Raw genomic sequence first — 17,318 nt, forward strand, 5'->3', positions numbered from 1 at the left:
AATTAAATTCAAATGAAATTTCAATTGTAGTTAATGAAGAACACAACTTACCATTATCCGAATGGTTGCTACGTAATAACATTGTAGGTTTTAATACAGATAACATCGATGAATTTGTACGAGTCGATGACAACTTATTAACTAGTGGTCATCCTACATTGTAGATGCTGTGCTCAACAAAGATGATAATGAAAATGGTAAAGATGATGATTGTGATGATGATATGATGACAATTGAAAGTGAATCAAAATCAGTGCCGACAATCTCACAAGCTCAAGGTGCAATAGACACATTAGTAAATTTTTTTTGAAGGAAATGAGACTTTTAACACGTTGAGTGTTTTAAGGGGAAACTTAAGAAATATCAAAGTGAAATCTTTAAAATGAACATCAATTTTAAGATTCATAAATAAAGGCTAATTGAAATCGTGTTTATTATTAAAGAATTTTTTTTTTAATTACAGAGAAATAAATTGTGTTTAGTATTAAGTGTATTGTAGTTTATACAAGCATATTAATACAAATAATATGTAGGTATGTACTTATATTATTTTTACTCTCTAATATTTCTTTTGTTTTTTTGAATCTATCTTTTTATCAAGCTATTGAGAATTTAAAAAAATAGGAGGTAGATTTAACTCATCACTGATATAAAGTGCTCATTGTTTAATGGCCCCAGTGGTTCCCCTCATCTCCACTATCACTGATATAGCGAGTAACGGTTATAATTAGGAAATTTTGTTGGTCCCATGATGGTCATTATAACCAAGTTCGACTGTATTTTTCTATATTGTTTATTTTTTTTCACAGGCAATTTTAACCCAATATTATTGAATTAAAATCTCATACATAAACCAGACGTGTACAACTTCCTCTAGGACATGTGCCAATTAGCAATTTTATCACAAAGTATTTAGTAGTATAAGTTATGTTAAAATTTTTAATGCACATCTGAACAAAATTATATTAAACTTAAGGTCAGTGAGACATTTGGAACTTGGCAGAAAGCACAAGATAGTCAGCAGTATGCAAAGTAGTTTTAACATGTGAATTTTTTGTTCTCATCCTAAATTTTAGATTAAATAAACTTCATTCTTGACAAAAATTACTTGAAGGTTAAAATGTTCTTGAATATGGTTATTTTCAGTGAAAGTAGTGAGTTTCAGGTACTTATTTCAGGTTGGCAAAAAAATATTTCCTTATAAGCACTGAATGGTAAAACATCTTTGCCTTCAGATTCATGTCCTTCTACAGTTGAATAAGTTAAATCTGTGCTCTACTGCACTTTTTTAAAAACTTGCTTTTTGTGCTTGAAAATTAAGGATTTTTTATTCACAGATTCAATTTGTTATATTCATTGTCATGATTTGTTACTGTAGGAAAATAAATGTTGCTTTTCCTTCTGGTTTTCCTAAAGTTGAAATTTACTCTGAAACTTTTACCTTTCAGAGCAAAGTGTGTGTTCACAGTGGGATGCTTTTACTCCCTTTGTCTGAGATCAGTTAACTGCAACTCCAACAGAAAAGACCTTTAGGAATTTCCGAAGTCTCTGACAAAGCTTGATCTTAAGCAGCTATTTTGGTACAGATGAAATGGAAATGGCAAGAGCCTTCTAAATGTTTCTACATTTAAATTTTTCCTGTACAGTAGGGATCCATTTTTTGGCATTCTGCTAATATGGGCGGTTTTCAATTATATCCATGTTCATTATGTTTGGCGCTTGTTCTGCTTTTATGGCATAATGCGCTCAGCAGCCGAGTCAGAAAAGGGTGTCAGGTGCCATTTTATTGTCGGTGATTCAGTCTGTTTACAGCATATGAGAGTGTAAACATGTTATTAGGCTTTTATATGCATTTGCAATTGATAAAAAGGCTATGTTCCCCTTTTTGGCGGGGATCTGGAACCTAATGCACTGTATGAGTCTCATACAGTGGGTTAGGTCTCATATGCCGTATTCATGAAGAATTTAAATTAAACTGAAATTAGAATGGAAAATGAGCTCATTATTTATTTATTATAATTTTAATTTCTGTGTTTTATGGGAAGACAGCTCACAGCTTTTTAGATTCTTTGGTAGATTACAAGTGAGATGTAATTATATTTAGAGAACATGTAGGTTTGATAAAACCAAGTCAAGGGCAAATGCCACCTGCATGTTGCAGTGCCTAGCATCAATAAAATAAAACTTGGAACATTTCAACTTACGTGATGATGAATAACTTGACTTTGTAACTGATAAGCTATGTCCATCTTTTGATATGAAGCCAAAAAGTGACAAGAGTGATGTATGAAAATGTAAAGAGGAGATAGTATACACCAGGGGATTAGTAGCAGAGTTCAGTGGTAGTACAAACACAGCAGTCCAAGCATATGCTTCACCTGAAAAAATCATAAAGAGTCACTCAAAAAATGATAATAAGAAAAATGCATTATGGTAAGATTATTATGAAATTAAGAAATTATTTCACAAGTTTAATAACAAAACTAGTAAAAATTATACACATAAATAATGGGTATATGCATATAAAATGTATAATCTGTAGAAGAAAGGGCACTCTTTTAAAACTGTGAGAGATTTCATGACATGCTGGAAGCATAACTTCGATGTGATGTTATGAATTAAACAAGTCAGTTAATGTATGCAGTGCATTACATTTTAAGCACATTCAATTTTTATTTCTTAAATTCATTGCACTTTCTTTTTCTCTTATTGACAGAAGTGAAAAGTAAATAATTATTTTGTAACTAACTGATTAATAATGTATAGGAGTAGTTGTTTTCCCTTCACTGCACATAGCTCATAATGTAATATTCCGTCCATGTATGGGATACACTTAAATAGAAAGGGTGCAAGAATATTTGCTGATGCTATCGAGGCAGTGTTAGATGGGTCAGAAAACTGCTAGCTTGGGGGGGGGATACAAGGACTAATAGATTAACAGTAGCCACTGGCAGAGGTGAAAGTGATTCTTGCACTGCTTCTATTGGAATAAGCAGCAGCCTGGAAAACAAGATGCAGGGTATTTCAGAGACTGCTGGGAGTCATTGCAGTACAAGTAAACACATGGGTTGTTTTAGGGTAGCTAAGAATAGGAACAGGTGCATGTATACTTGCATGTACACCAATGCTAGGAGTTTAGTAAATAAATTTGATGAATTTGAGGTATTGCTCAAAACATCAAAGGCAGATATTGTTGGGATATCAGAGACGTGGTGTCACACAGATATAAGGAATGCAGAGCTGGAATTTGGGGAGTACAATGTGTACAGGAAAGATAGACAAGATAGGAAGTGAGGAGGGGTTATACTATTAGTGAAGAAAAACATAAAATCCAAGGAAGTAAAGCCAGTCGACATCGCTGGACAGTGCAGTGTCGAGTCAGTTTGGTGTGACATAAACATTGGGAGATCAAAATTGAGAGCAGGAGTGTGCTATAGGCCTAATGACTCTGATGAGTATAATAAGGAACCGTACAGGGAAATAGAGTGGGCCAGGAAATCAGAGAGTCTTATAATGGGGGATCTTAATTTCCCAGATATTGACTGAAATTTGTGGGTTGGTCACTCACACACTAGCAAGGCTTTTGTGGATTTACTGGATGATTGTTTTCTACATCAGCATGTTTGGGAGGAAACTAGAGGGAGTAATACTCTTGATTTGATTATTAGTAGTGATTCTTCATGCACTGAGAATCAGCAGATAAAGGAACTACTAGGTGGCAGTGATCACAGTGTGCTAAAGTGGGATTTACTCAAAGAGGTAACCACCATCAGGGGTAAAGGGAAGGGTTTTTGCTTTTGTAAAGAAGACTACAATGGCAAATTCAAAATGGGAAGCATTCTCTGAAGGGATCCTCTTACCAAGAGAGGCTTAAGTTCTGCAAATTGCAGTGGCTGGAGACTAGGCATCTGTGCGGTGATCTGATTGAGGTGTATAAGGCCTTGAATGGGTTGAGCACGCTGAATTCTGATGGGATCCTTTCACTTGTTCAGATTACGAACCTAAGGGGGCATAAATTCAAATTAAGAAAGGACAGATGTAGAATAGATGTGCGGAAATTTGCCTTTAGCCAGCAGGTGGTTAATTGCTGGAACAAACTTCCATCTGTCATTGTGGAAGTTGATAGGTTGAATAAATTTAAGGAGGAACTGGACAGGCATTTGGAGGGAATGGTGTGATTTTTTTTTTTTTTTTGGCTGATGCTGCATAAGCTCATACACTTGCTTTCTTGCATCACATGCCATTACTACTACTACTACTACTACTACAAGCATGGCAGATTATGTTAATTCCCTCAACATGACTTGTTGAAGCCTCCATCTTGCAGTGAACTGACAATGGCTGCAGATTTATTTTATTTTTATAAAACTGTTTTATTACATAATTAGCTTTTTACATTAACTTAATTTTTTCTGCAAATTGGAAAAAGATGCTATTATTTGATTTCAGAAGTGGAACACTTCAGTTCAACTTCAGTCAAACTGTGTCTCCTATAGAATGCTAATTAGCATTAGCATTAGTAGATATATATGATGCAAGAAAACTAGTTTATATATCATCAGCTATATAAACTTGCTTTCTATATAGCTGATCTTATCAGCTATATAAGATATAGCTGATATTAAAAAAAATAACTTTCCGTTACACCCATCCATTCACTCCAAATGTTTGTCTAGTTCAGCCTTGAATTTATTTACGCTGTCAACTTCCACAACAACATATGGAAGTTTGTTCAAACGATCAACCACCAACTGGCTAAAGGCAAATTTGTGCACATCTTTTCTACAACTGTCTTTCTTCAATTTGATTTAATGTCCCCTTAAGAACAGAATCTGGGTAAGAGGAAGAATCCCATAAGCATTGAGCTTGCACAAACCATTCAAAACCTTATACACCTCAATCAGATCACCTCATGGGTACCTAGTCTCCAGATGCTGCAATTTGCAGACCTTAAGCCTTTCTTGATAATAGCAACCCTTTGTTTCGATCACTAATCTTGTTGCTCTTCTCTGTACTCATTTCAGCAGCTCTACATCTTTCCTAAAATTAGACCTCCAGACCTGTATGCAGTACTCAAGGTGTGGTGTGGCCATTGTCTTATACAAGGAGATGATCACCTCCTTATCCCTGATAGCTAAATTCCTATATATCATTGACAAGACCCCCATGAGCTCTTGCAGCCTGTCTACACTGCTCAGAAAACTTTATATCTAACTGCACAATTACCCCCAGGTCCTTTTCATTCTCCACATTATGTTACTCTGGGGTTACTGCTACCCCATATGCAGTACTTTGCATTCATCAATATTAAACTTCATTTGTCACCTCTCAGCCCATCTGCTCAACTTTTCTAGATCCTGTTGCAGTAGCGTACCGTCCTTACTGTCATTAACAACCCTGCAAACCTTTGTATCATCTGCAAACTTGGACATCAGGCTTAATATACCTTCATCAATATCATTGATAAATACAGAAAACAACAATGGGCCCAACACGGATCCCTGGGGGACACCACTAATAACATTATTCCACAAGGAGCAGCATCCATTAATAATCACTCTTTGTCTTCTCCCACTCAACCATCCCTTTATCCATAGCAGCAACTTGTCCTTAATGCCATACTGCTCCAACTTGTAAAGTAGTCTTCCATGTGTAATAGTATCAAAAGCTTTTCTAAAATCCAAGTATATGATATCAAAATTATTTTTTGCATTCAGTTCCTTTGTGACCACATCATAGTATCCAATCAAATTGGTCAGACAAGACTTCCCATTAACAAACCCATGCTGTGTCTGAATTATTGCTGCAGTCTTGTCTAGATGATCCTGCAATGCATCTTTAACCAGCGGCTCCATTATTTTACCCAGAACAGAAGTTAAACTAACTGGTCTGTAATTACTCATGTCACCCTTCGATCCCCCTTTGTGAACTGGGGACACATTTGCATATCTCCAGTCTATGGGGACCTCCCCTGAGTACAAGGATGCCCTCATAATCATGGCTAAGGGCCTTCTTACTTCCTTTGCTACCTCCTTTAATATAACCGAATAGATCCCAGGTGCCTTTCTTATGTTTAACTTCAACAATTTCTCCTCCACTTTGCTCTCAGTTATTGTTATTCTTAATGCATGAATAATCACATGAATAAGAATCTGAAAACAGATTCTTAATGCATGAATAATCACTGCTGATAATCAGATCAAGAGTATTACTCCCTCTTGTTGTCTCTCGAACATGCTGTTGTAGAAAACAATCATCCAATATATCCACAAAAGTCTTGCTAGTGTTCGAGTGACAAACCCACAAGTTACAGTCTATATCTGGGAAGTTAAAATCCCGCACTATAAGACAATCTGATTTACTGGCCCACTCTATTTCTCTGTACAGTTGTTCATTGTACTCATCGAGTCATTATGCCTATAACAAACCCCTACTATCCACTTTACTTTCCCAGTGCGTATGTCACACCAAACTGACTCAACACTGCAATGTCCACCCATGTCAACTGGATGCACTTCCTTAGATTTTATGTTTCTTAACTAACAGCATGAAGCCTCCTCCCTTTCTGTACACATTGTACTCCCCAGATTCCAAATATCTGTATGGCACCACGTCTCTGATATCCCAACAATATCTGCCTTTGATGTCTTGATCAGAACCTCAGATTCATATAATTTATTTACTATACTCCTAGCACTGGTGTACATGCAAGTATACATGCACTTATTCTTACTCTTAGTTACCGCAAAACAGCCCATGTATTTATTTGTTCCATGATGACTCCCAGCAGTCCTTGAAATTCCGAACACCTCGCTTTCCAGGCTGCTGCTCATTTCAATAGAAGCAGTGCAAGAATCACTTTTGCCTCTGCCTGTGGCTACTGTTAATCTATTTGTCTGTGAATCTCCCCAAGCTAGCATTTTTCTGACCCATCTAACACTGCTTCCATAGCATCAGCAAATATTCTTGCACCCTTTCTATTTAAGTGTATCCCATCCCTGTGAAACAATCTCTTTTGTTAACAAGCACAGACCATGCTGAGAAAAATTCCACCCCATGAGTCTTGCACAATCTCTCCAGGGCTGAATTGATTGACAAGTTCCGTGGGAGGCATAGCTTGACTGAACACAACGTTCCATGTGTTGTATTCAATCAAATAAAAAATGACTGTAGTCAATTATGTATAAAATATATTTTTATGACATTATAATCATTTACAATCAAAAAAGAAAAAAAAAGCAATAAAGATGAAAATACCATTGTATTCTATTTAGTGTATTTGTAATAATGTATTCTTACCTGTCATTTTTACTCCTGACATTGCCATCAGCCCCATAACTATAATTGGAAACCAACAGAGAGAGTTTGTGAAAACAATCAATGCCATTTGCCTTCCAATTTTGTTTTCCCTTGATTGCCGAGCCAAAAGGCGATTCATATTATGATAGGATTTCTTGATAGTTAGATACATGTATCCATATGCAGCTATAATGCAAAGGAAAGAGAAAAGATTAATGCAAAAAAATACAGCAACAGAATATTCCCATCCTGCAGGTTTTTGGCTAGTTATGTGCAAAGCCAAACACACACCAGAACGAGCATAAAATCTTCCTTGGAAATAAGGCTGAATAATTAATGGAAATGCAGCTAATAGAGCAGCTAAAACCCAAGTTAAAAGAATCAGTTTGTAAGTCAGACGCTTACTGAATCTTTGAATAGAGAGAGGAAATGACAAACATATCAGCCTATCTATAGTAATCAGTACCAAAGTAAATACTGATGCTTCACTTGAAACTGTTGATAAAAAGCCACAAAATTTACAGAGAGTGCTTCTTCTCCAGTGATCTGAGTTTTCAATATAGCGGCTACGATAATGGACATCTACACTGGCGATAATGATTAAATATATGCCCATCAGAAAATCTGCACATCCTAATGATAAGATAAGTGTGGAACTAATTTGATTAGATTCTTGAGTTTTGGATCGCCATACAATAACAAAAAGATTTCCTAAAAGTGCAACAACACCGAGTACCCAAAGAAATGATCTCTGAAGAGGACTACTCATCAAGTCTTCACACGAAGAAATCTCATCAGGAGGTGGCAAGCAGTTTTCAAATGGGATTTGTGTATTTGCAATACAGCAGAACTTGAAAGAGTCACTGTACCTATGAGAGGATAAAAGAAAAAAATATATATATATTACATATGCCTTTGTGATCAGTTTTTTACATAATATATCACTCCTAAATATCAAACAACTAAATGACTGAATATCATGCTGACACTGATTATGTGAAAAAAACTATATAAAGAAACTGTAGATGTCAGGTAGTGTAACCGTCTCAGTTTTGGCAATATTTATCCAAACTAAAATATTTACATTTTTTATTACACTCAAACTTGGTTATAACAAGGTCTAAGGAATAAGGCAAAAATTCTCATTACTAAACTGCTACAGCCCTTTCCTAAAGTTTCAAAAATAAAAATGAAGCAAAATAATGGCAATTACTAGTCATGCCATGGCTTACCAAAGCAACACATTTTGTGATATCAATTAAACTGTGATATGACTAATTAATTTGCTGATATCACCGTGGAATATGATATGAGAGACATATCATATTCCACAATATGGTATGTCTCTCATAGGTGCTCCTAATTGTCACAACTGACAACTAGTGCCATTCCAATTATATGTCATATAAATTTTAAAAAAACCAGCAAGTAGTTTTTTTTAGCCTGCATTTCTCAGTTGTGCTTATCACCAAAAGTGCGATTTTGGTCAACAGCCTAAGGAAATATCTTGCATATAGGAATAAAAATTAATTTAAAATCTTTTCATTTTTGTTTCTAAAGATAAAATATCCTGCTGAATCACAGGTAAAAACTGGCTGACTGTGGTAAAAATGATAAGCTTGCAATCAAGAAACAGAGGCAGACTGTTCCAAATTTTTACCAATTGCCCAACCTGATGTGTAATGTTAGAAAAATTTGCCACGTGGTTGATAAGGAGAACCAATTCAGTTCTTGCCAATGGTGCTATTTTTAATTTCTAACAACAGGTTATAGGAGCATCAGCTGCATTTATTAGCTCTGGCATCAACAATAACTATGTGCTTTCATTTCCGAATAAGCAAACCACTGAGATAAAATTATACAAGAAATGATCTGATGGCTAGGACAACATAACAACTAAAGCAACTTGGTCTAATGGGCTTGTAGTGTGAATTTTACTAGTATTTGTATGCTTTTCTCTATCAACCTGACTTAGCTGGAAAAACTGAAAAAAACTTAAAAGGTCCAAATAATAAATGCTTTTATTTTTGCTCTTTATTTTCATAAAGCTCACAATTACCATATTTGCTATATAAGTGAAATTTTACAATTAAAATATATAATATATGATATTATGAATCAACAGGGCTTACCTTTATTTTTGATATAGGAAGCTTCTTTTCCAACTCTCCTTGTCCAACTCGCTAATAATTCTGGGGGAAGGCGATATCAATTTTGCAAAACATTGTCATAAAGTTAGATTTTTTGGAGGTCTAAACTGGCTAATAATTAAGGATAGATTTTTTTCTTTTTGGTCCTGTGGCAGGAATTTAGAGTTTAATTTTAGGGGAAAGGAATGTAGAGAATAACCCCAACCCCATATCCAATTATTAGGCCCCTAAAATTAAACTCTAAATTCCTGCCACAGGACCAAAAAGAAAAAAATCGATCCTTAATTATTAGCCAGTTTAGACCTCCAAAAAATCTAACTTTATGACAATGTTTTGCAAAATTGATATCGCCTTCCCCCAGAATTATTAGCGAGTTGGACAAGGAGAGTTGGAAAAGAAGCTTTCTATATCAAAAATAAAGGTAAGCCCTGTTGATTCATAATATAATAGAATATAGGAAATATCGAGCACTTAATAGCTCTCTATTATCAAATAATATATGATGAATTATTCCTTGTTTTCTCACTACAGCCATGGTCTTATTATATCAGTGCTTGTTATAATCATGTTCAACTGTCCTTTTAAGGAAAAAAAAATTATGGGATATTTTTTGTATTGTAAATACAAAAAAAAATATCCTGTATTTAAAAAATATTAAAATACTATTAAAAGAGCTCAATTTTAAAATTTGTTTATAAGATGGTTAGTGCAATCAACATAAATTAAAAAATACTTACAGATATTCTAATGACTTCAAGCCAGTGAACATATGATGAGAAAAATCCTGAATGTCATTTCCCTCAATATCCCTACATATAGTGAGACCAATATAAGTAATGAAGCATGTCCATAAAAATAAAAGAATATTTTAAAAAACAACATTTACTTCTTAACTAATAGTTCTTAACATACATTTTTTCTTTTTTTTGGCATTCTTTTTCAGCCAAGCTGTCTACTAATGGGATATTGTCTTGCAGAATGCTAATGGTAAATAGCACCATGCATGAGGAGTTTCCCTAATGAGCTCCAATTATACAAAGGGTACTAGGAAAGTTTTGCAATATGACGCAACAATGAATCACAGGAAGCTGCTTGTTGCTGCATGTTGAGACATGTTCATACGTGCATAGTAGCCGCCGCGCCAAATCGATGGGCTCAGTTATTCATTAGTAGTGAGAGTGTAAAGTGCTTGCGATGGCATCGTGGTCACGAAATGAGATAAGGACAGTTTTGCGGTATAATTTCGTGTGTGGTTTAACCATAGACCAGTGCTTAGAAGAAATGACTCTTGCACTAGATGATGATTGTCCACATCGTACAACGATATTCAGGTGGTATAGAGAATTCCAAAGGGGAAATTTCACTCTGGAGGATTCTGAGAGGCCGGGAAGGCCACGAACATCAGTTACAGAGGAAAACGTTACTGCTGTGAGGAAAATGCTTGACGAAAACAGACGAGTGACCTACCAACAGATAGAGGATACTTTGGGCCTAAATGCACCAGCAATTCGTTCGATTCTGCAAGATCATTTGCACGTGAAGAAACTTTGTTCTCTCTGGGTGCCGCATCAACTGACTGAAGAGCAGATGACACGACGTGCGACTTGGTGCCGGGAGATGTTAAAAAAGTTTGATAAGGGACAATCTCGGTATGTGAACAACATCATGATAGGTGACGAGACTTGGCTGTACTATTACGATCTGCCGACCAAGGCTCAAAACAAAGTTTGGGTCTTTGATGATGACGACACACCCGTAATTGTCAGAAAATCCCGATCTGTAAAGAAGAAAATGATAGCTGTATTTTTCAAATCGAGTGGAATTATGGAACGTGTCGTTTTGGACACGCAGAAGACAGTCACAGCTAAGTGGTATACTGAACAATGCCTGCCTAAAGTCATTGGATCTATGAAGAACCTGCGGCCAAAGTCAAGAATGGACACCTGGTACCTCCATCACGATAATGCTCCAGCTCACCGCGCCAAAGCCTGCACCGAATATTTGACCACGACAGGACTGAAACTTCTCGAGCACCCTCCCTACAGTCCAGACCTTGCTCCCTGCGACTTTGCACTGTTCTCGCATGTGAAAATGAAGCTAAAAGGGAGGCGGTTTTCCAGTGATGAGGACCTTCTACGGGCTCGGGACAACGAGTGTGCTTTACTCCCTAGTGAAACTTGGCAGAACTGGTTTAAAGATTGGTTTCGGAGGATGGAGAGGTGTATTGAATGTAGAGGAAATTACTTTGAAAAAATTAAATAAACAAAGCTGTATTGCAAAACTTTCCTAGTACCCTTTGTATATATATATAATCTCTCTCTCTCTCTCTCTCTATATATATATATATATATATATATATATATATATAGAGAGAGAGAGAGAGAGAGAGAGAGAGAGAGAGAGATCAGAAATATTTAGGAATTAAATGAAATGACATTAAATGCTGTTAAGAGATTAAAGAATTAAAAAAATAACATTAAATGACACCAGACATTAAAGAACAAAACAAGATGACATTAACTGATATAAGATGATGTATATCTTTACAGTGGCATTAAATTACACAAAAGATTAAAATGGCATGACTTGACATTAAACAAATTACATTTAAAAATGTAGCGTATCGTGACATTAAAACACAATTTAATACACAAAATGACAATTGTTACATATATGGTTTAAAGTGCTGATTATTATCCTCACAATTTATGGGAGAGAGCAGCAGGACCAGTGCTGCTCTCTTACAGTTCAGTCTAAGTCTCCTTCTTTGCAATTTTAATTTATGGCCCCTGGTTATGGAATCATTAACAAGAATGGAAATTTCACTTTCATTCATTTTACTATCTGCTATCAGAGCCCTATGAACCTCAATCAGGTCTTCTATAGGTGCATAGTTTCCTAGTTCTTTAGCATGCATATTCAAAGTCTTTCCACATATGGGCACCCTTTTGAACATCTCACCAAATAGGCTGTCCTTCTTTGGTCCCTTTTGAGTTCTGTGCCTCTTTTTTCATGTGTAGTCTCCATACTGGACACAATATTCCAAGTGCAGTTTTACAATTGCCTTATACACTGTGATTATGACCTCCCTATTTGTACAAGGAATATGATGTGGAATATTTTTAATGGAACTTTATTTAGAGTACCAAAGGAACACAAACTGAAAAATCAGAACAGATTATAAAGTACCCTGAGTTTAGACCATTGTGCATGTGAGAAAATAAAGCTCCATAAGATAAAAAAATATATAATATTTTCACAAGAGAACAACCCCAAATATTTATTTTTTACCCTGATAATTAAAAAAAGGATAAAATCTGTTGGATCAATGTTGATCCAACAGATTAACATTGATCCAGATTTGTTGGATCAAGATTTGTTATAAAAAATAATGCCGACAACAGTTTAGCATTTGTACTGAGTTCATTGTAGTTGTACCTTTGTTGAACATTGTGCCAATCCTTGCAAGATACAGACCAGAGCGATCATAAAACAATGAACCAGCAGCTCACCCTCATAGCTACTAGATTAACTAGTAAAATATTTGTCACCAAACCAAATTCCTTAGGTGCTATGGAGATTTGAAGGCTTAAGGCAGACAACATTTAGGAATGAAAGAGACATGATGATGACCCTATACAGTAATACCCCGAAGTTACGCGATAGGTGGGTCCGACGAAAATCGCGTAAGTCGAATTCGCGTAAGTCTGGGTACAACTTTGCATATAAATACATATAAATTTTGCTTAATTGGGACCAAGGACTAACAAAAACACTAGTTTAGAAGAAAAATATTAATAAAATTGCAGTTCTTTATACATATTAATACAAAATATGTATTAAAAAAACAAATGACTTACGTTAAAAAGTTATTTCGATGTCGATGGCTTCATAAAATCTAACAAATTCGTCTGAGGACACAGCGCATTCTTTTTTTCACGCAGAATTTCTTCGTAGCAAGCTAATAATTTTTTTATTCCTTGCTTTGTAGCTATAACGCGTTCTTCGTTGGAGTCTATGTTTTCTAAAATTTTTAAGCCCTTTTCAATTTTCAACCTCTCAAGTTTGCAATTGTCATGTGCTTTTCGCCGTTGCTTCGTTTAGGCCTGTAGCACGTGCAATATCACATGGTCTTTCATTTCGCTCAAAGCGTTTCACAATTTCATATTTTTTCTCTATCGACAGAGGCGGACTGGCCATAAGCCTTACCGGGGAAACCTCGGTGGGCCAGTGTGATTTTGGCCATAAACCATAGTATGAGGCCACTATAAATTTTCCCGGGTAAGAATTTTTGATCCAGTCCGCCTCTGTTTATCGATAATTGCTTTTCTTTTTCTCTCTGAATCTGCAGTGTCTTCACCAGGACGCTTCCTTTTCACATCTTTTAATTAAGTATTTTACTCATTTTTAGGAAATAAAGCACAATTACAAAACGAGGAGGCACGCTTGATACGCATAAACAAAGCTGCGTGCATGTAGCAACTGAATAAACAACACCATAAAGGCAGAGATACACTATTAACACCTCACATTTCTAGGGGTTACTACCATAAAACAATAAAAATCCAGTTGCGTTTCTGCTAGTGAAATCTGTTATAAACTGGTAGTAAACTCGATCTAATTGCATTTGCGATTATACCGATAGCTGGAATTGTGTTGGTTTTTACGTTATTATGGTGAAATGTGTTTCCCCTTCACTGATATAAAAAACATAAAAGCAGCAAAGTTGAATTTTATTCATCTTTCGCTCTCATTCTCCGCCGTCGCACCGTATATCGATAACATATGAAAAACGACCTTGAAGATAGTGGGCGGCAGCGTTGCCAAACGAAAAAAATCAAGAACCGCGTAACTCCGAGTTCGCGTAAGTCGGGGTAGCGTAAGTCGGGGTATTACTGTATTTAAAATAGTACATAAAGTAATAAAACCAACTAATTATAACCAAATAATGAAACCAATTAATTATGACCAAAACTATTGATATCAAAAAACAAAACTAAAAATATTCAAAAAAAAGGAAAGAAATAAAAGAAAAACTAAGCTGTAAATTTATTTTACAGCTTACAGGCTTTTTACAGCCCTTGGGTTATGTCAATAACAGACTCAGTAATGCAGTTCTGTAATTCCTGCAGGGTGTGCAGGTTGTTTGCTTAAATGTGCTCCTACATGAAAGTGATAGCATATTTACACAAAAGAAGTCAGAAAAAAGTCAAGTCTGGTAAATGTGGTGTACAAGTTCCTTTGAAATTATTCAATCTGTGAAAACAGATTCCCACTGCTAGCACTGAAGCTCTGAAAGTGGGAAATGGTGCTATCCTGTTGGAAGTAGTCTTTGGTACATTCTCCATCAGTAACACTTAGCATTAGCATTCACAGAGGCACTTAATTACTGCCTCTATAAAAAGACAAGCCCAATGATGTGGTTGCATGACAGTCTACCCAATATTTTGTGAACATAGCAACTCTTTGTGCATCATTTGCAGATTTTTAGTAGCCCACATGCATGTATTTTGGCTGTTGACAGATCCACTTAGATGAAATCAGCTCTTATCCATAAAAAATGTCATCCAGAATGTTCAGCTTAAGTGCAATGTGTTTCATAAACACAGATACAAATTTGTATCAGGATTAAAATGGATCAGATATTACACAGAATCAGATATTTCAGAGTCAGATATATGAAAGTTTACTCTTCCTATAAGTCAAATTTCATGTTCCTGTGTTTAGTCATTTTGGATTTACAGCATATTTTGAGTGGCCCAACTAAAGATTCATCCTGTATGATACTAACCATAAACATTTAAATACACCATCTAGTTTTTCATATGAAACCATATTTTCTTGTTCACACTGAAATGGTTTTTATTAAAAATAAAAGTAAAGGCAGTATTCACAAAGAATATAAATGCTTACAAAACAGTTACAGAGTGAAGACCTAAAAATGCACCATCTTCAACTTGCTTGATCATGTTATTCTTTAAATTTCTGAAAAATAAAAACAAAGTATAAAATACTCCACTTAAGTCTGATACTAAACACTTTAAAATTTTAAAAAGTAACTTAAAAAATCTCATTGCTGCAAACAATCTTATCTTAAAAATTGCTTTCATCATGAGAATAAAAATTATGTGCTGCTTAAACATGTAATGTCTCACAAAGTTAAATTAAAAGAACATTTGGATTTGATTTCCTGCTGGGACAAGAACTTTTATATAATTTTTTTTTGCACTATGGTTAAGCTAGTTGTATTGGTTGTATGGATTTGGCTCTTCAGATTTTTCAACCATGGCAACTAAGGCCACGAGGAATCTGTTTTATTAGGGATGAAAAACCATACAAACCTTACCCGAGACTAATTAACATGGAGTGTGAAACCATACTGAGTCAAGAACCCACTGTAGAATTTATGGCATGCAATTCTGAATCATCCTGTGTTATCCCCAATGCCACAAAGTGCCTATCTGGTTCCAATGGGCACAGTAAAATCCCATTATAATGAATACCATTTTAATAAAAATTTTGCCATAATGAAAATATTTCCAGGTCCTGGATAATTTCCCTCATTATTATTGCTTAAGAAGCAATAATAATGAGGGAAATTCAAAATTCCCTTTGAATGAACCAGTTTTGATTAAATATTCAGTATACAGTCAGTACACTTGACCACAGTTGGTTTCAAAATCCACTTATATATAAAAATATATTGTTTGACAATAAAAAAAAATTGTGAAAATTATGAATGATTGTAAGTAAAGGAAACGAGAAGATTTGCTTGAGAAAAAAAAGTAAGTTTTAAAATATCAGCACAAAACAAAATTCAGTATCATGCTACATTTTTGAATGATTATGCTGAAATCTTTATTTTTAACTGCTGTGGTAAGAAATGGTAGAGGTTACCATCACAAAAAAAAAATTGATTAAATTTTTATTCAACTAAGTGCTGACCAAAAAAAATGAAACTCCTCAGCCTACTGTTTCAGTCTGTAAAATTTGTGGGCATACATCTGTCTTCAGTATTTATATAAAAATAAAAAATAAAAAGTAAATTAATCAAGTGCACACTTGAATCTCCTCCCATGTACTGCAAATTTTGTTTAGTTTATTTCCAAATAATTTGAGAGGCATCCCCCCACAAAGAGTTATTCCCCCATTATTTTTACAGTATTTTAGCATTTCATCATGAGAATAATTGTCTAAAAAAAGATGGACAAAATACTGGAAATTTAAAGTAAAAGTACTTATCAAAACAGGAATGAAGGAATCCATTACAATTTTTCCCCAAGCAACTATTCAAACAAAGATGGACAATTCGCTTCTTTTTCTTCTTATTTCTTAGAAGGTATTATTTATATTCATATTTCATTACTTTTCATTCTTTACTATCATTTGTGACAATTCTCAGTATTCACAAATAATGATGTTGAAAAAAAATTTTCTTTCCTCAAAAATCTGAGGAAATAAAATACCTTGAGAATACAAGGTATTTTATTCCAAAAGAAGCAACATAAAGTATATAAAATCATGTATATAAAATCAGATGCAGTTCTAGATATTAATACTTACAATGTTCGAAGTCTAGACATTGTCCAGAAAGTATTTCTCCTCAATACAGATAATGACATTCCAGTCAGATTTCTAAGAAATTTAATAACAGTCAATGTGAATATTTATTTCAATATTATCTGGTAAGTTATTAATAAAGTAATTTATATATTCAAAAATCAAGATGTATCATTTAAAAATCAAATTTAATTTAATTTGATTTTTTTAAAATTTAATGTGAGGTTCATATTGCTATGACTAAACAAGAATTCATATACAAAAAGTAAAATCTAGAAGTGTGACCCACTCGTTGTAATCTCGTTGTAT

At 34.7% G+C, this 17,318-nt stretch overlaps 1 protein-coding gene across 1 annotated transcript in view; it reads right to left on the reverse strand.

Moving 5' to 3' along the window:
* Positions 1–17,318, reverse strand: part of LOC150086701 (uncharacterized) — a 247,342-nt gene that overhangs the window by 6,096 nt on the left and 223,928 nt on the right. The window contains exons 36-40 of the mRNA XM_090372701.1: positions 17,013–17,084; positions 15,363–15,434; positions 10,187–10,258; positions 7,300–8,168; positions 2,205–2,378 (exon numbers count right to left, since the gene is read on the reverse strand). Coding sequence (XP_090228827.1) covers positions 2,205–2,378; positions 7,300–8,168; positions 10,187–10,258; positions 15,363–15,434; positions 17,013–17,084 — 1,259 coding nt within the window. The remainder of the gene's footprint in view (positions 1–2,204; positions 2,379–7,299; positions 8,169–10,186; positions 10,259–15,362; positions 15,435–17,012; positions 17,085–17,318) is intronic.

This window comes from Mastigoproctus giganteus, chromosome 4, assembly GCF_048544385.1.
Source record: "Mastigoproctus giganteus isolate SK-2022 chromosome 4, ASM4854438v1, whole genome shotgun sequence".
Taxonomy (NCBI): domain Eukaryota; kingdom Metazoa; phylum Arthropoda; class Arachnida; order Uropygi; family Thelyphonidae; genus Mastigoproctus; species Mastigoproctus giganteus.